Raw genomic sequence first — 21,333 nt, forward strand, 5'->3', positions numbered from 1 at the left:
TTCGCAGCCTCCAACCAGTAGTAGGACTGACATGTATGGCTTGATAGAGGGGATAGGGGAAATACATTTTCTGCAATTTCGCTCTATTCAACTCATAGTGTGAGCTGGTGCAGAGGTCTATTACTGCTGCTTTGGGAGCGTTCAAGTATTACGTCACGCAATTTTTGGAGATTATTGACCCCCCCAATGTAACGCGCCGGAACTTTTTCTGTACCCAATAGTAAAACGTTTCGTGACCACCAAAGTGACTCTCTATACCTAAAAGTTACCATTATGTGGTGTAAAAAAACTGGAAAGTCGAAAATAATATAAACAATAACGCGTAATTCAATCCCCGCCACGTATCGTAACGTTTTACAAAAGGACCCCCCCCCCAAATTCGTTACGTAATACATACTTGAACGCTCCCTTTACTCAAGAATAAACTTTGCCTTGCTACACCAAATCTATAAGTGACACATTTATTGCAGCCTTCTATCTGTAAAACATCTAAAAACCGTCATGCAGGTAGCAAATAAAATCTCTTCCCAAATTTGCCACCCTCCAGCCTTCTAGTAAATCCGCCACTGAGCATCACGATCATAGAAATCAATAATCCGTAACGAAGGTTACATATATACAAATATCCCTATAATTCTACCTAAAGTACATACAAATTCATGTAAGTGAGATCCAGAAATTTAACCATATGACACAGAGAGATTCAGATTAGAGCTCCAAATAGGTAATTTTAGTTGCAGTAATAGCAGCAGCACCAGCTAAAGAGGCTGCTACACCGACCACAGCCGCCGTGGACCCAGTCAGCTTCACAGCGAAGCCCATAATAAATGAAATTAGGAGCTGGGCGACGAATACACAACTGCTGATCACAGCAACATCTGTACCGATACCTCGCTCTTCACCGCAGCCACCTCCTTCGCTATCCCACTGTAAAGTAAAGACACTGTTAATAAATGTTTCTTGTACCTTCGAAAAAGTCTTGGCAAAAAAGTGTTTTCTATAATACAAAGAAAATCCTGAATATAATAAAATTTAGATAGCATTTTTATCGTGTGATAGAAAATAGTCTAAATCATTAGGATTAAGTGTTAAGTCTGACTCCTGAACGTCAAAAATGTATTGAATGTTACGGGAGTAAGTTCGCGCTAAGTCTTGATTCTGAGGCCCTCATTAAATTAACCCCAACTATATATCAAAAACTACGCAACTTAGGTACAATATTTAATGCCTAATTGCTATTTTTTAACTGATTTAATAATTCTAATTTACATTAACTCTTAAATAAAATTTACAATATATTCGAGTACATTAAACTGGCATAAAAGTTAGTTTATCCACACACATACACATATTATAATTCAAAAATAGGTAAACAAAATTGTGCATAACAATATGTTTGTAAGCTTTTCAAAAGCTCGTTAGCTGAGAAACAATTAAATTGCATTAAGTTTTGTGTAACAATGGAAACGCTTACAGTAGACCATTAATTAGCACAAGATTTAATTACAAACCGTTAATCACTTGTAAATCTGTTTGAAGTCGCTATTATTATAAATAAGGTGTTGAATTCATGAAGGATACTTTGAAGTGAATTTCAGAATACTCAAAATCATTTAGTAAATTCACTTCTTCCTCTATCCGCTGAGCTCACTCTATCTTCCTTTAAATTGCAAGCGTTAAACATAACTTAGAAATTATCGTGATTCCTGTGACCTTTATATATATTTTTGTTATTTATCTTTTACTTTTGAATGTTTAAGTTATTGAATATTATTTGTAGCCATTTCTCTATTTATTATTATTATTTAACTATTCCTTACAGTCTGGATGAGAGCGAATTCGCTTATAATAATTGGAACTCCTGTATGTGGAACCAGCTTCCGAACCAATTTAATTTAGGGCCCTTCAACAAAAGAGCATACCCATTCTTAAAAGGTCGGCAACACACTCGCGAGCCCTTTGGCATTGAGAGTGTCCATGAGCGGCGGTATCACTTAACATCATCACAAATAAACCACTGTTCTGTCTTTAAGCCTAAAAATTTAATTTATTACAAATTATTTACCATTCCTGTTGCATGGTAGTGCGCGACCAGGAGGTAGGGCATCGTGAAAAGCGTAGAGTACATGATACCAGCTGTCCAGCTGAACAGGAGCACTGCTGTTTGGGTCCTCAAGATGCAGAGCAGCATCATACCACAGCTGTAAGTACACAGGCCTCCGACGTAGACTCTTTTAGCACTGTAAAATAAGTAACTTTATTTAGTATACAATTTTTTATTACAAGATATTGATGGACAAAATAAAATTGATTCAGAAGTTAGAATGGTTTCTTTCAGACGCGATAATAATAAAACAATTATTTCCGAACATTTCTGTTGTTTTTTGATTATCATTGGTTTATTTTGTTTACTAGTCTTGTAAAAACTTATATTGTGGTAATAATTCAATATAATTAGCGATTTGGTTTGAACTTTAAATGCCGATAGCCTTTACTGAAGTCTTCCTAAATTTTGTTCGAACGGTCTCGATGTAGCCTACAAAAAAAAGAAAGAATAAGTTATTATATCTCCCGGTATTTTATAATCGATTGAAAAGACAAGTCGTAAATACTGCAGACAAAGTTTTAATTCGCCTGACTAAACAGACGTAATAAAAATAAAACATTGCTAATTAAATTACGTCAGGCGCTAAAATTGTTAGCGTCTTAGAAGCCGCATAATGTCTTTAATGAAAGTCAAGATCCAAGGGTTATGTCATTACAACTGCGACCAGGGACAAGGTTATAGATTAAACAGTAACTAAGAGAACGTAAATATTTTAATAAAAATTAAAGATATTTATTAAATCGTCTATAGGGAAGTTGAGTCTTATAATTGATCAATGATTTATAAATTGAATATAGTAAATTTATAATAGAGAGATATTTTTAATATTACTTATAACAATATTAAGGATTAATTAAATACATTACTAGCTATAAAATTAACTAATTCATGTAGATTAGAGTTCAATTGACAATATTCTATTAAAATATTTGTTTGAAATGTCTGGGTTTCATAAGTTTTGTTATGATATGCAACAATACAAAATTATTAGTTTAAGATATTTTTGTTTTGTTACATGTGATATCGATTATAAAAACGTCCAATGTCACAATGAAGCCAAACTTAGTATCAGCCTAGTTTGTAAGGTTTCCAAATCTAAATAATCCATAAAAGCAATTAATAGTACATAAATAGGCTTATTTAATTAAAGTATAAGTTATTAAATCACAATGGAACGCACTTATACACATAAGCAAGACTGAAAGAAAGATAGAGAAAAAGACCTATTGGGACAGAGATTAGGTAGGAGATTTGCAAGAGATAATATGAATTAAAGTGCCTGTGCCGTTCAAGCTAAAAATAAGTTTTAATTTCGCTTCTTTTTTGTAATAGTAGGCAAACGGGCAGGAGGCCCATCTGAATAAATGATACCGCTGCCCATGGCCACTTACATTGCCAGAAGGCTCGAAACCGCGTTGCCGGCCTTTCAAGAATTGGTACGCTCTTTTTTTGAAGTTGCAAAATAATAAGGAAAAATGGATGCCTCATTAGTGTAACGCAGTAGAAAAAAGAAACTGAGTTTGACATAAAAACGGAAAAGTATCTTCAACCTCAATATTAATAACACATCCTTTCTATTATTGATCTCATTTATATTTAGATGATAAGAATATACGAATGTGTTGAAGAGTCCAGTTACGTAATTTTTTTATAATTTCGCTTTTAAATCCGTTAAAGGTTTTTTTAAATCGTAATACAGTTACCTATAGACTGGCAGTGCTGGCAAAATGCCACGGGCCCCCGACCCAATAGGGCCCCTGCCCAAGACATATTATGTTCTATGGATGAATGTGTAGTCTCCAATACGCATTGGTCTAGCGTGGGGACTACAGACCATACCCTCTTGCCTTAGAGAAGAGGCATATGGCCATTAGTGGGACATATAAAACCTGTAATTGAGTACGCTGAAAATCTCGAAGTTTATTAAAATTAAACTGAGAAACAACGTGACGATTTTTACTGATAGGGCCCCATCAAAAGAAATTTCCACCGGCCCCAGATGGTATTGTTATGCCACTGGATAATGTTATCGTAAAATAACGAGATAAACTTACCCAAACTTCTTAATCAGTTTCTCAATAACAGTTGAATAGCAAGCACAAGATAGAGAGTACATCGCCATCCCCCAGCAGCCGAAGCGAACGCCAGCTTCATAGTTTGTTCTACTTTCTGTGCCGACTGGCGCCTGAAAGATTATTATAGCAATTACACATAAAATCTGAAAGCGAACTGTGTTGAGCAAAATATAAAAAAATTATGTTAATATTGTTTTTATTTACGCGTATTTACTTAAAAGATAATATAATAAATCAAATAACTGGTTTACTATATGATTAATTTGCCGGCCCACAGTTTTTTAAGCCTCTTTTCACCGTAATTAATAGGCAATGTCGTTTAGTACTTGAAACAAGTTTATTTAAATAGATAAAAAAATAATTATATTACGTACATATGTTATTTCAGAATACTTTTGGAATTTAGTTATTAGGTACTCAATCCTTTCTATGGACTGCATTCTTTAAGAATAAGGTAATATTTCTATTTTTAGCAAGAGTTTTAATCTATAACACTTTATCTTTGATGACATTATAGAAATTTTCCCTATCATGATTGATCGGGCAAAAGTCCACGTTAAGTTCCATTGGGTTTTTCGCGAGGATAATATAATTTCACAGAAAACTCAACAATTTCTCAATGATTTAATGGAGCGGTGTGCTGACAATTCTTCTGAGTGCTATCGGAGCAAGCTATAGCAAACTTCATTAACATCCCTCTAACGGTTAGTGCGAACGATTCATTTTAAGCGACATCAAAACACGTCATATATGTATAATCCATAAATTATTATTTGTGTGAAGATATTATCTTCTGCTTTTGTTATTTTTACCATTTGCTATTTTAAAATGGTAATGTGTGTATTTTTTTATACATACTTTTAGTTATCCAAGTCAGTAGTATTGTTTTAATTTTTTTTTATGGCTCTGGTACGGTTTGTGCATTAGCCAGTGTCAAGTATAAGATTTTTTTTATAATTCGTGCTTGCCTTTAGAAATTCGACCGTGTCCTCCATGTACGGTTTAAGCACTCGCCCGGTACCGCACAACCCTCCCAAAGGCCGAGAACAAATTTAAATTAAATTAAAACTTGCCCTCGAACCGGGAATCGAACCCGGTACCCCTCACCTAGCTGCCACTTAATAAGACCGCTAGGCTATGAGGCCCCTAGTAGTATTGTTGGTGATTGTATTATTTTTAATTGTTCGCATTATTTTGTTACTACTAAATTATTCCATTCGAATATGTCCCACTGGTATATATCATATTTGAGTACTTTTGCTAGTACTTAATACTATGTCAAGCTAAAGTATGCTTATCTGACATCTGACAAATGAAAGTTTAACGTTCATCCGAAGCTGGGTTTAATGTCGAAAGTAAGGATAGCTTTTCGAGTTCCTCCTTACAAAAATGTATTAACTTTAAAATTAATCTTACGTATTTATTAACATGGCGGACGACCACCAGGGACCTTACTGATCCACAAGAGAAAACCCGGTATACCGAGGATGCGTTGGTAGATGAAGTTGTCAAGGACCTTGAAACAATAGGTGATCGAAGTCGGACGCAAGAAGCACGAGATAGACTATAATGACCAAATATACTTGGAGGCTAAGGGGCTGTATCCATTTATAATGATGTTGGTTTAATTATCTAGCGTGACAAGTTATTGTTATTTACGTTTCCTCAATTACATTATATTTATAAATAACTTTGAACGTAACATATAGACTATGTAATCTTGAAGTCAACAAGTATTTCACACTATGACTAAGACTTATCTGATACCGTGAAGTTCTGTGATGATCTTCTTAATCCCCTACTAACACTTGTTCTGAGTCACAATTATTATAAATCTTTAGCAGAAAATTTATAACTTTAATATGATTTACACAGATGACTGATGATTAACGTAAAACTATTTCTTCGATTTCGATAGTTTTTTCTTGTTAGAGGAATTTTCGCGGTGGTCTTATCTAAGTCAAAATCTTTGTACTGTGATGGGTAAACCTTGCTCTGCCTTCTTTCTTTCAGTCAAACTCTTCATTTCTGAAGGTCGTGTTAGTGGCGCCGCACAACTTCTGTTTGCTCTGCCTAGTGTTATATTAGAGTTATGGAATTCTGTGGTATCCTTTTGAAAGCCAGCAATTCTACTGAAGGAGACAGCAGAACGAGAGAGGAAGCGTCTAGGATGAATCCTAGGTTTACAAGACGCGGAGTAAATAGAAGAAGATATGTTTGAAGATACTGCACTGGTGGTTTGGAGCGTGACAGCCGTTGAGGCCCTGGTAGAATGCATGAGCGACCCTGGGGCCTCTGTAACGCGGCGTTGTAGGAGTCGAGTAGTTTTGGGTGGGTTTAGTGGGTATTATACACCCAGTCTCTGGACAGCAGAGATTTGAAAATCCGGCAACGTACTCCTTAGCAATGTATCCACGGGTATCACTTAAAATCAAATGAACTCCAAAAATACATATTACTTACAGCTGGATTTCCACCATACACAGCTTCGCCGACGAAGTCTGTGAAGTACAACGAATAGCAGACATGCGCCATCCAGCAGAATAGATTAGTCAAACAAACGACTCTCATTGACTTGGGCATCATGACTATGGACCTCAGATAGTGTTTTAGGGAAAGAGGCTCGCCGTGGCCTTCAGGTATTGCTATTCCATTTGGAGCTGGTGGCTCTGGAGCCTGGAATACAGAATAGTAAATTCAAAATCAAAACTAAAATATTTGTTCATGTATACCGTCAAAGAGAATATGTGTTAAAAAAAAATCCTAAATTTATATTTACTGACAGGTCTGAAATTATTTTATCGACTTTGATGTCCTGCAAAAACTGGTAATAATATTACATATCGCTCGCCCCGGGGTGCAAAGTCGTAAAACGACTCATTGGTCTAGTGGTTACTCGGTCAATTGGTGTATTGTCTTTAAAAAAAAAAACTCATTTTTGACTTCCGTGGGTGTACTATAACTGTATTTCAGAATTTATGCAAAACATTTTACTATAAAAAATCACGAGGATATCTTTTCGAGGATTCTAAGGAATTTTTTTGTGCAATATTAGTAATACCCGTTTATCTCATTTTACCTCCTCTGAAATTGATCGCAACAACCATACTCGTAAAGGTAGTTTTAGTTTAGATTTTAATTTTACCACATAATCTTAAAAGTTTATGCGACAGTTTAAAAACAAATGAAATGATTATCTCTGTTTCACCAAGGTCATAATATTTCCGCGAAGAGTGGTAATAGATTTTAAACATCGTCAAAATGTGCGGTTCCTGTGTCGTCCGTAATTATGTTTAAACAGTGAAACAATCGTTTTTGCTCTTCAGTCTTATTAAATGAAATAATGTAATGTAAATTTCGTTATTTTTTAACTATTTACACTAAATACATAATAACAATGTTTAAATTGTCAAATAGGAAAAAAAAGCTTTAATTTGACATGTATAATTGTATATGCAATGTAGTTAGTATCCTAGTAATAATAGCACTACCTTCTTTTATATTTTCTGAAAAAATAGATTTTGCTTTTACGACTTTGTTCAGGCAAGCGATATGTTGAGAATAAACTAAAAACTTGTCTATTAATTATGTATTTATTAGAAATATTCAATTCCAGCCCACAAATATACAGTATTCATAACAAATATTAAAAAAAATATAAATAGAAAAAACTGAAACGTTTTAAAAATAAATGTATTTATTCATTTCCCACCCTAATGCAACTAGTATCTGCAATAATATGAAAAGAGATAACGAAATAACCCTTTTTGTTATATTATGGTCGATTTAGGAAATACACAATGCCCATACATGAAAAACATCCAGTTGCCATATTTACCTCAGAACCATCCAACGTTCCATAAGTTGAACAATCCCTCATCAAACCTTCCTCTTCAAGAGTCCCATAGCTGGACACATCTTTTCTCAGATTATCTCTTACAAGTTGCTCCTGATCAGGTGGAGATTTTGATGTTTCAGTACTCTTTTTAAACTCGTCATATTGGTGCAACTCTTCCAATGGTATTTCTTTAAAACTACTAACAGTGGCTGATACACAGATCACGAAAATTATTGTGATCAATGAGAATACCGCTCTCACGTGGCCACCGAAGAAGTCTCCTGTAATTATATATGTATATGTTATGGGTATCAACATCTCTAATGCACTGAGACATATAAATTTATATATCTCAGTGCATTAGGTAAGGTTACCGATATACATATATCGGTTAGGAGTTTTCAAAACAGGCACCGCCTTCAGTAATATAAGACTAAAGAAGGTAAAAAAGTGCGTGCGTATAAAGTACATATTATGTCAGAAGTGAAATTTCTTTGGCAAACTAATTTTTAAGTCTAAAACTTTAGATTTCCGAGACGTAGAGGGAGAGAAAAAGGAAGATATGTTAGGAATTCAATTAATTTAACTGTCAATAAAATATTTAAAGTGTCGAAAATTAATGCATATTACAAATTTAATTTTATAAATTTATTTCTTCGATAGTAAAAACACGTGGCATTTTAATTTACAATTCGTCATTTGAGATCAATAAATTATTTTGCATAAAATATAAAATACTAATATTTCATAAATTCTCTTAATACGAAATTTTAATTTTAAAATAGTATTTCTATAAGGTAATTCGTCCTTCTCTTCTCTCGATCGGTTTTAATCACTCTCTCCCTTTTCTTCAACATAAACGCTGCACATCTTCGTGACGCTAATATTATTATTATTGTTTATCATCCGTAAAAATTTTACCCTCATGCGCCTAAAGAAGTTTCACTTCAAAAGTGTTACAAAAGAATATAAATTCAAAATAGAATATCGAATACAACACAGGATATTGTCATCACTCTGTGTATGTATAAGTTTACTCTGTGATGATTATGTTGCGTCAATACGTCAAAAAAATAGAGTTTGACTGGGTGACCACTTGGCGCGATTGCTAAATACCCTTGTATGCAATGTAATATATTTTGGTCGGTTTCTATTAAAAAAAACCTGGTCTAATCCATGCACAGAACGCTTTAATAATATTGTAATTGTCAAAAATGTCAGTTGTCAAACAAAACGACAAAATTTAATAAATTTTTAACATATTTTTAAATCGTGTTATTTACTATTAAAAGGTCACGATTTTCCACGTTACTCAATCACTGGAAGCCGGGTCAAATTTATTTATTTACCTAGAGTGGTTTCATCCCAATTTATTCCGCCAAGCGCGTATCCCATGAAACCTCCCAAACCAGCCATTATTGTGAAAGTACTCAAGCCTCTAGCGTGGTCCTCTGAAATAAAAAGTTATGGTTATATAATAATTTATGACCTGTGCTTTAGAGGCAAGCTCTTTTAGGCTATTAATTAGTGTTGTTAGCCAAGAATGTATCCCATACCGACCCATAATCTGCCCGCAAAACTCTGTAATCTCCTAGAGACACTTTGAAAAACAATATGCAATGATAATAGCGAGGACGTTACGTTTTTTCTAGAGTTCCTAGATGTAATCCTGATACCGTGCAACGTCTTGTGTAATCCTGGTCGCGCAGACGCTTCAGCTGGGGAACAGGGGTTCATGCGTCCTTAAGAAGTGCTGCTGGCACATCCCTGCAAACATTGTACCCGACCTCCTCCAGCTTTACAAATCAAGGCTAATTGGCCGATTCGAATGGCCCTTGCCCACCAAGGCCATTCCACATCATTCGTGGCCATAGAGGACCGTGATTGTAAGCGCTGATTGCGTGACGGGATGCGAACAAGTCTACGCTGTTACCGTGTCCTGCCTCGGACGATTGCTGCTGGTGCCGTGGGGTTATGCACAGCAGCGAGTCCCACATAACCCTTCACCACGAAGCAACGAGAGAGTGACGTTTCGATCGCGTGATTGGTAAGTTCAGTTACATTAGACGTTTAATCCCTTGTTGAATGCTCAAGAAGTTTGCCGGTATCTGTATCATTAATGAATCGACCTATCGAATCAAGTAAAATTAACATATGTCGATTTTGTTAAAAAGGAACAAAAGTACACTGACTTGAGTCCAACTGGCTCTCACTTATATACAATTTCTTTCAGAAGAACTTTTTCAACCTGAAAATAGCGAAGAATAGAAATAGCAAGAATCGTCAACGTAACGGTGTTAATCATAAAAATAATAAAGTGTTGCAAAAAGTTTTTGATTGCAAGATATTTTACAATGTCTGTCCGGTCACTTGACTTATAAAAGTTATTAACGTAAATATTAATAGCCCCTTGAGATTAATCTCAACATGAATGAAAGTACTTACAACATTATATAACGCTTATTATCCGTTCAATCTTAGCGCTAAGCTAATAATAGCTCTACGTCATACAAAATTACACTGAAGATAAGCTGAATATGTAATTCCACTATCGGTAATATTAAAAAAAAACAGGTTTTATAAATTTAATTTGTAGGTGTAATAAGAGAGATATACTGTATAGATCCAATAAATGTGATGTATTGTTGTATTGTCTTTTATTGACATAACTTTTACACATTGAAAGAAAATACGTTTTTACCGGATTGAAGTTATTATTATAAATTTACAATTGTTGTAATTTTAAATTTCTACGACGTTTCGCGTGCTTTACAGCGTGCGTGGTCACGGTGTCCTCTATTTTCGCGGATTTCTGCCAAAACCCACCAACTTTTAGTCGATACCAACTCCGGGGAAAATAATATACTTTGTTTTTCAATGTAATCTGTTTTGGTTTTGTGTATTGACTAAAGTGTAACAAGACTTCATCATTTCAAAAATTTTATCTTTCGCCTTATTCTACGTTTGTAGAAAAAACGTTGACTATAGCTAATTTCAGGGTGACGATTTTTTGTGACGGTGTGCGCGCGCATCGTAAAAATTTACTCTCATCATTTTTCCCTAACGCGCCAAAAGAAGTATAACTTCAATAAAATAAAAGTTCTATATTAAAATATAAGTTGTTCATCGTCAATAATTAATACATAATTCCAAATACACATTTGGATACCAATTTTACAATCAAGGGCTAAAAGCAGACGAGAAGAACCTCTCCGTCACTATGCCCATAAATCCAAATGGGTACTGAATTCCCATTCAGTACCTTACTACTCTTTGAACTAAAAACCAGGGATGGTTTTATAAGAGTATAGTTACAAGTACTTTTTGTAATGTATGTCGTACAACCAAACTTAGTAAGTATCTTTAAAATAATATAAGACAGCTATTTCATATTATATGCGATTGTTAAGCGATATGTCAACTTAGTCAAAATTCTACGATGGGTTTTTTATAAGTTTTTGCTATATAACATTTTTCTCATGTATATCATACATATTAATATATACATACATACATTATAGTTAAATACATACATATGTATTTATTAATATGCAAATTGTGTTAGGTAAAATATATTCCAACTGCTTATCAATGATAAATATCCGTACGGAAAATACCAAAATAATTCAAGATAAATCAATCACTGCGAAAGAAAAGAGATAGATAGTGTTGTGTTGAAAATGGTAAGCACAGTATATTTCGTACAGTGGATTACGAATAAACTAATTAGTTAATAAAAGCTCGTACAGAAAGTCAATGCTTCTAACATTAAAACCCAAGAGAGCCTCGGAAAGTTTTATTCATTTCTCTACGAATAGAACCTATCAAAATATCTGAGCAATAGATGGCGGTATTTATAATAAAATCTGTATTAATTTTTAAGAATTTATGCTTTTAATTCCCACATATTAACACTAAGAATTTTAAAGTTCAAGCCCTAGGACGATTACATTGCGTACAACAATCTGATCAGCCTGTGACTGACACAAGTCAAAGATTTTTTGGTCATAGTGCAGTTTCGTTCATTCAAATCAAATCATATCAAAATCATTTATTCATTTAGGTAACACAAAATTACACTTATGAACGTCAAAAAGAAATACATATTAAATGCTTCTAATTTTACATTTACTGCCAGTTCTCAAATCAAGGGCGTAGAACGGAAGAGAAGAACTGGCAATACACTCTCCGCCACTCTTTTTAATCGCCAAGTTTTTTGTTTTACGCAATGTTTATAAGAAGCTGCAACCATTACTCCATGTTCCACATGACATCTTAAGTAATTAATAATAATAAAATAAATTAAAAACAAAGATTTGTCCTCTTACATTCTCGTGGGAAACAACATGCAACTTCGTTTTTGCGCATATCCAAAGAACATTTAGTCATCTATTTTAGTCATTATCAACACTGTCAGTACATCTATCTGTCTGTATGTCTATCTTATTCGTAATAACAGACAAAAGGACCAACTGTTTGCTGAAAAACTGCACTAAAACAATACACAATCGCATAGTGTGACGTAGCCTAAAGCTAAACAAAACACTACCTATGTCTATCAAATTAGGTTAAGGATAGCAATGCTTCTGAAAAACGATAATACTAATTAAATATTGTAATAACACAGTTATTCTATTATTATTAAGTTGCAAATAGTACGCCAAATAGATTATGTTAAGACAAAGTTTATTACGCCGTAATTATAATTCAGAGCTGTGTTGGCGTAGCTTCAGCGTGTAATTCTCATCCCTGAGGTCGTATGTTCGATATAGCTGTGTGCGAATTTAACATTTTCTCGAACGGTGAAGGAAAACATCGTGAGAAAACCGGCTTTTTTTTATATAAGCTTGCGGGACGACCAAAAAGGGCAGTTCACGCAGCCCATAGACAGCCATCTTTAGTGGGTACGTTGCCGGCCTTTGAGGGAGGAGTAGACTCGCTTTTTGAACATTTGGAGGTCGTATCTCTGAGGGAAGCCCCCCCCCCCCCCCCGGAGCCGATTCCACAGTTCGCCTTAGACCCAAAAAGTGTGCGTGTGACAGAAAGAGGAGGCTAATCACCTATCATGTAACAAATATAGAAAGAGGCCTAGATCTAAAAAGGTTGTAGTACTACTGATTTTTTTATAATTTAGTATATACCTACCTACTTATTTTACAATGACTATAAATGTAGAGATTATTTTTCGTTTCTCTGTCCGTCACACGGTCTATTCCTTTGCACTATCATATAGTACAACATCATTTTATGTAATCGTTAAGACAAGGATCTTTTTGACATAATAAGTCGTTAGATAAAGTAATCCATCTAGACACTTGAATATTTCTTCCGATAGAAAAATATCTATGAATTTTTATTGAATAAGTATTCCTAAACCTGCATCGTTCTCACGAACATACCTTGACTTACAAACCATTGGACACACTTGAACATGTGCTTATACATAACCTGATGTTCAGTGATACAGCCGCCCATGGGCACTCTCAATGCCAGAGGGTTTTAAGAATTGGTACGCTCTTTTCTAGAAGGACCCTACGAACACTACACTATCACGAGAACGGCCACAGCTTTACTGACGACACAACATACACTTCAGCTACTTCAATTATTCCTCGAAAATCAAGAGTAACTATTTGGTCCTACTCGGGAACCGAACCCAAGACCACATGATCTATAATAACATACTAGCCAATAGAAACGGCAATAATATAACTAAATACATACGATTTTCTCTTTTTTATCTTAAGTTTTCTTTTTTGTAAATATTTTATTTAAATTTTATCAAGATAAGTGTATGTACAGATATCGCTTGACAACAATTCTTTTATAGAAAGCATACGTGTTGAACGACACAGGAATATTCAAATGTGATCAATCATCATGATAAAGTCAGATTCCTAAAACTATCTCACATTGTTAAATCATTTAGAAAGAAAATTCTATTGTATCCATAAGGATTGTAAAAGGAGTTGTTCTCTTCCTCTAAATTAAGAAAGGATTCTGGACCAGTCGATAATGTCTACGATAAGCCCTATGCTTATTATATTATTTTTATACCAGTTCTTACCACTTAAGAATAAAGGCCCATTTACACGATGCCATTTTCTTGCCTGTAGCATACAATTATATCAACGCAATAAATGAATTGCATAGTCTAAACAAAACGTAACATTCTTGATCAATGGGAAAAGTTTCCTTTCAAAACTATTATTGATGTAAACAGCACGTACAATAATTTCTTACGCAATTCTTGTACGCAATTATCTCTTCATTTGCAAACATGAGTGCAGTGAGTGAGGGTGTGTTAAATTAAATTAAATAAAAATTAAATAAATTAAAAATTAATTTAGTCTAAATTTTTTATTTTGTTTGTTATTTCTTTCGGTCCGAAACCGTCAACTTCAAATTCCTGTGAAAATGCTGCTAGCGCAGCATTACGTGCATCGGTTCTTATAATTTACATTTTCGGTATCCCATAAACACTCATGACTGCGATAAATCTCAATGAACTTTATTATATCAGCAGAACTGAATTTAAACACCTTTTTACTCATATTCATACCTCTCTGTTGGATGGTTCTAATCTTTTAAGAAGACTGAGCTCTGGTGGTGAGGGTCTATTTAAAAAAAAACAATAATTTATGATTATAAAGAGCCAAAGATGTTACACTATCTGCGTCTAGAATAGAAGTACTAAAAACAAAAAACAGAAACTATCTTTTTATATAAAACTAGCTGGCCTGGCGAACATCGTACCGCCTAACAGTCGATTCTTTATTTTGTTTAAATACTTATACTGCTATTCGGGACACCGGTCTAGCTAGTAAGATAAAAAAAAGAAAGTTGATAAGACAACAAATTTATTATGTCAAAAAATAAAAATTTACCTTCCCGGAACCCCTCCACTAACACTTGAACTTTATGATATGGTATTAAAGTTCAAATTGACTTTTAAGTATTATTACGAATATTATGTATGGGAATATAGAAAAGTGTTGTTTTTAGACTTTTTCACTCAATTTTTTTAATTTTTCTCTGTGTAAGAACCATCCTCATACTTCAAAGAATATTATAAAAAAAAGAATGGGCCAAATCGGTCAAGCCGTTTTCATGTTATGTCGTGACAACGGAAAACGGGTTTCATTTTTATATATATAGATTCAAACAGGTATTCTTTATATTCTAAACTAAAACTTTTTCTTTACATGTGACAAGTGTTACCTGCCTTTATTACATTAATATTTACATATTCAAACTCCAACACTCTTCTAAAATATTTAAGACTTGAATGAAAAATTTGTCAATGCAAATACGTGCAATACTTGCACGAAAGCGCCATTAAATGGTATACGCACGTACAAGCCTGTGTTTAGACAAGTCAAAACTTGAAAGCAATAATCTCCTTAAAATAGTTGCATTGGTGTAAACAAAAGGCATGTGCAATTATTTCCTTGTCAAAACTTGAATACAATAATTGCATTCAAGTTTTCAAGTGTAAACAGTTGTATACAATTCTTGAACGGCAATTATTGCGCTTCATTTATTGCATTCAATTATTGCTCTGGTATGTACAAGAAAATGGCATCATGTAAATGGGCCTTAACTCTCTTTGAACTTCCAGCTTATGCTCTGCTCTGGTTTTCGCACATGATGCACGACACTAAATTATCAAAGGTTGATTGGCAAAGGTTGGTTGGAGCTTTATTTAGAAATATTTAAGGTAAACTCTGGTTGTTCGCGATGCCTCGGCAGCAATTGCATTGCTATAAATTGATGGTAGGCTTGAGGATTTTTATCAATCTACCTTACAGTAACGGAATAACAAATATTTTTGATGGCCAGCACATTTCTATTTAGATCTTAACTTGAATAATTTTTATTTTCCTTATTTATTTCCCACGTCGCATGATCCGCAGTCATGTTAACCACTAAATAAAATATGAAGTCGCGCGTCTGCTGTTTTTTAAATTGATAAGCACGTGCTCTATTTTATCAATATGTATGAGAAATAAATCCTTCTTGTCGGCAAGACTATCTACATATCACGACTGGGGCGCTCTCGTCATTACTTCTAAATAAGTTATTGTTCTTGCACGATTAATATACGAATTATAGGTGAGGATTTAGTCAAAATTAGCGCTATTCCGACAATATTCTATTGGTTTTACAAAAGTGGGTCAACTTATAATATAATACTTGTAATATACCACGATTTAGATGTATTATTCTGTAAAATAAATAAAAAAAACTTAGGACTAAGTCTCGACTGTACGGATTAATTCTTTTGTTTATTCAAATACGCCCACGGAGCGCTACACAAGTTTTTCATACCAACAATATCAAATTCAAATTCAAATTCAAATTCAAAAATCATTTATTCACGTAGGTAACACAATGTACACTTGTGATACGTCATTAAAGAAATACGTATTAATGCTTCTAATTTTACATTTACTGTCAGTTCTCAAATCAAGGGCGTAGAACGGAAGAGAAGAACTGGCAATAAACTCTCCGCCACTCTTTTAAATCGCCATGTTTTTTTATTTTTTTTTTACACAACGTTTGTAAGGAGCTGCAACCATTACACCATGTTCCACATGACATCTTAAGTAATTAATAATAATAACCTAAATTAAAAACAAAGACTTGTCCCCTATCAGCAGGAGGCATGGTGAAATAGGAGCACGCACTTACATTCTAGTGGGAACAACACGCAAACACATAGTCGGTTTAATTATTAAAAATATTTTACATAAATAGGTACTGACATGAGATTCATTTGTTTTTAGTTTTTATCAAACAAAAGTAATTATTGAAGTGATCAACATATCTAGTTTATGTGCAAATTAATTTGTACTTTATATGCTAATTACAATTTCTTTATATATATTGATAAATAAACTGTTTAATGGATTGGAGAAACATTTAAAAATTATTAGGAATACATTACAAGATCTTATAATTTGTTTATGCATTCTGTATAATTTTTGTTAACGGAGTAAATTGTAAATAAAAGATACAGATATGAAAACTCACCTGGAACTGTCACATCGAGTAGATACGCTCGTGCAGGACTTTGGCAGGCATCAGCATCGAAATCCAACAGCACAGTACCAATTATAGTGAATAACACACCCCAGGGATGGTAATTCGTTCCTTCTGTTTCTAATGCTGTACTTCGTGGGCCTAATGCTGAGGGAACTTGGGTCCTATTGACGTTTCCCAGGTCACCAAGCATATAACCCAAGGTTTCACCATTGGGTACCAAAATTAGACCTAAAAATTGAATTTATGTGTGTAAATCTTAAAATTTAAATTTGGAACTACGGTAGATTGATAAAGTTTTAATAAGGAGCTGGGAAGTAGTTTAAGTACTATATTTGTCTCTTTCTGACGACTTGTGTCTGTCGTTTTATAAAGTGAGAGATCACTACTTTTGTAAACTGCATTATGATGATTTTTATGTATAAAGTATTCCCACCTTTATATATAACATTGCAGAACGATAAATATAATAATTTTATAAGTGTTCACAGCGTATCTTTAATTTTTATATTTTGTATATTTTTATAATTTAAATAGTGGCGATAAGCGGTTGATCATTAGAGTTCCTGTGCATAAATTAATAAAACCAATTTATTATTAGACTAAAAAATAATTCAATGTTTTTGGGTGACAGGGACAAAACATTGAATAGCTATTTCAAATAACATATTTTAAAAAGACACATGTGTGTAACCATTTTAGATTTTATTATCAAAAGTGATAACAAGGGGTCTATAGCCCTATCTGCTACAAGAACTGCGCAGTTGTCACTTGTCTCATTTGTTGAATACTCACAAATACGAAAGAGTGTTTGTGAGGCTTTCATCCTAAATGTATGTAACTACTTTATATTATATAAAATATTTTTGAAGTGAAACTTCTTCTTCGCATGTGGGTTAAATTTTTAAAAAACGTCACGAAGATATGCAGCGTTTTTGTCGAGGAAAAGGAAGAGAGCGATTGAGAGATAGTGAGAAGGGTGAATAACCTTATAGAAATTCTATTTTTAAAATTAAAATTTCGTAAAGAGAATTTATGAAATAGTAGTAAATATTTTATATTTTATGCAAAATAGTTTATTAAAATCTCAAATGACGAATTGTAAATTAAAATGCCACGTGTTTTTATTATCGAAGAAATAAATTAAATTTATTATTTGTATTAATTTTCGACACTTAATATTTTAATGACAATTAAATTTTTCCCTCCCTCTAAGTCTTGGAAAAATTAAATTTTAGATTTGTATAAATATGAACAAGACTTAAAAATTCGTTTGCCAAAGTAGTTTCACTTCTGACGTGCACTTTTTTTTCATATCTCCTGATTTCGAGTTAAGTCATGTCCAGTGCGATAGTATAACTTCCGTAAAGAAATTAGTACATAAAAAGTGACTCATTCATTAAAACGGTAATAATAAAACTTATTTACCTAAAAACACTCCAATGGACATCATAACGATAAATGGTCGCCGTCGTCCGAATTTAGATTTGCACCTGTCACTCAGCGAGCCCAGGAGAGGGGTCATAAAGAAGCCTATTAACGGTGAGAGCGCCCACACCATAGTCATTTGGTGATGGGGTACTCCAATCTGGAGTAGGGTGGGTGAAACGAAGGCCGTCTCGCCCGCGTATGAAAACTCTATGCCCATTACTGCAGCCGATATACGCATAAGTTCCAATCGGTTTTTCCGCCTGCAAGTTGAAAAGGCTTTTCATTATCAGTTAACTTAAACTTAAACTTTTGTTTTAACTAAGCATTTTTAAAGTTCAAAATCATTTATTTAATTAGGTAACATAATGTACACTTGTGAACGTCAATAAAGAAATACATATTAAATGCTTCTAATTTTACATTTACTGCCAGTTCTAAAATCAATACGAACAGGCGAGAAGAACTGGCAATAAACTCTCCGCCACTCTTTTTAATCGCCAAATTTATTGTTTTACAAAATATTTGTAAAAAGCTGCAACCATTACACCATGTTCATCATCATGACATTTTAAGTAATTAATAGTTAAATAAAAATAATAAAAGATTAAAATTATGATTTGTCCTCTATCAGCAGTACGCGTGGTGAAATAGGAGCACGCACTTTCATTCTCTTGGGAACAACACGCAATTGAAAAACAGAACAGCCCTGCGATTCTGTAACTCACTTCACGAACTCACACAGCGGCTTTCGCATCGGCGGTCGCTCTCAAATCAGTCGTGAAGCAGTCATTTTATGATTTGGCATTCTGATAAACAATAAACTACAAGCTCCCACCTTTTCAGAATGCCAAATCATAAAATGACTGCTTCATGACTGATTTGAGAGCGACCACCGATGCGAAAGCCGCTGTGTGAGTTCGTGAAGTGAGTTACAGAATCGCAGGCCAGAGTCGTGGTCTAAGGTTTTAGTTTTCGGAAATAAAAACACTTTATCGAATTAAAATTGTTTGTTAGTAAATTATATTTCTAATGTATTTATAATATATATATAAGAACCCTTAATTGAGGAGTTTTATTTTAAATTAAATGTGATTAAACGTGTTTTAATCTTAAGTTTGTGTATATTATACACATTAAAATTACTTATTTATCTAGACCATCCGTTATAAATTTCTAGTAAGCAAATAAACACAATTATTCATCTCTGTCGAATAGGGTCAGAAAAATCTACAAATAGACAAATTTACTTGACATTACATATGTACATATAGTTCTATTTTAATTCTGCATCAATATACTATATGTATGAAATTAGATAACCTAATTAGATTACACCGTTCAGGCAAGGTTAAGCTTACTGTGATTTAATGTAGATAGTAAAAAGTATTAAATTTAGTTTTGTCTAACACATACAAATAACTTGCATAAAATTTTCGCAAAATTTTGAAAAAATATTTAAGTTTCAAATCAGTCTTAAATTAATAATTTTAAATTGATAAGCACAAATTTTGAATTATAAATTCTCCGTACATAGCAAGAGTAATTTTATATATTGTCATATTAGCGTAAAACCCTAAACATATATAAATACCTGAATATATCGCTGTATTCGCTGTTATCATACTCTCGGTTGGGCGGCTCAGATGACGTAGGTATACCAAACAGCATCTCCTTCAAAACCTCCCGAATCCCACGCGGATGATTCTCCTTCCATTGCGCGTATCTCTCCTTCCACCGGTCCCTTATTCCATGCCACCGGCCAGTTACACCCTGGTAGTCGTCCAATTTATCCGCCATTATCACTAAAAAGCACTAGTCATTTTACGAAATTTAAATATGGAACACTATTACACATTTTGGACCCAGGGTTGCTACTTTCAGTTCGAAAGTCTAAAGAATACTGAAGCGCCCGCGCCGCCCTCCGTCAGACTCCCGCCCTGAAGTAAAACAACAGCCTTATATTCCTAGATGTGACTACTTTACCGTGTGAACCACTTATTGAAACATTTTCCCAGCGTTTGTTTTCCGTTTTAAGGTAATTTGAATTGATTATTTATGTACTGATTATGTTTTTATACCAATTACAAGTTTTATACATAAATGAAATACTTTGTCATTATTCGAAGTGGTAAATTTATTTAAAATTTTAATTATGTGTTATAAATGTTTAATTATGTAAAAAAGTTAATATTGGCCTTACGTCGCGTCCGTTGTAAAACCGGACTGCGATTAGGTATTAGCTATAAGTATTTTGTACAGTTAATGTGACATTTGGTTAAATTAACCAAAGCCGATGTTACATTGAAACAAGTAATTATAAATTTGTGAGTAATGTTTAATTTATGTATGGTAATTAAAATGTTTTGTTCATTGGTTTTCTTTATGTATTTATTGGATATCCTCCAACGCTGTATGGGTTGGTAAAGATAAGAATTATAAATATATGACAGTCGATACGTACCTAATTTATTTAGGAATAATTAACCGTATCAAGATTTATTGTTTCTACAAGTGTTAATTTAACTAAGAACATACTTCCTTCGTCGTAGAGCAATGTTGGCCTGGAGGCTCCAGGGTGCGTGTCTCATCTCTGAGGTTATAGATTCGATCCACTGCACGTAGTTTTTTATTATTATAGCCTCTATTCGAACATGCCAGTATTTTTCTTTATTTTTCGTATATTGTACTTTTCTTCCACTTTTGCGTGTCCGTTTGCCAGATGGCAAAGGCCTCCTCCAACCTTCTCCATTCTGGCCTTTCTATGGCCACTCTACCCCATGTTGTTCCCGCGACTTGTATAATGTCGTCGTCCCACCTTTTTTGTGGTCTACCTCTCT

At 33.8% G+C, this 21,333-nt stretch overlaps 1 protein-coding gene across 1 annotated transcript; it reads right to left on the bottom strand.

The window, feature by feature from the left end:
• Positions 1 to 381: 381 nt before the first annotated feature.
• Positions 382 to 20,409, bottom strand: LOC125063758 (proton-associated sugar transporter A). Its single transcript, XM_047670362.1, has 9 exons — positions 20,088 to 20,409; positions 18,494 to 18,756; positions 17,057 to 17,296; positions 9,370 to 9,471; positions 8,021 to 8,301; positions 6,646 to 6,858; positions 4,162 to 4,292; positions 2,066 to 2,240; positions 382 to 927 (listed from the first exon to the last, which is right to left on the bottom strand). The coding sequence occupies exons 1-9, from the start codon at positions 20,291 to 20,293 to the stop codon at positions 709 to 711; spliced, it is 1,830 nt and encodes a 609-aa protein (XP_047526318.1). The 5' UTR covers positions 20,294 to 20,409; the 3' UTR covers positions 382 to 708.
• Between the last annotated feature and the right edge of the window lie 924 nt (positions 20,410 to 21,333).

The sequence above is a fragment of the Pieris napi genome, chromosome 3, assembly GCF_905475465.1.
Source record: "Pieris napi chromosome 3, ilPieNapi1.2, whole genome shotgun sequence".
Lineage (NCBI taxonomy): Eukaryota > Metazoa > Arthropoda > Insecta > Lepidoptera > Pieridae > Pieris > Pieris napi.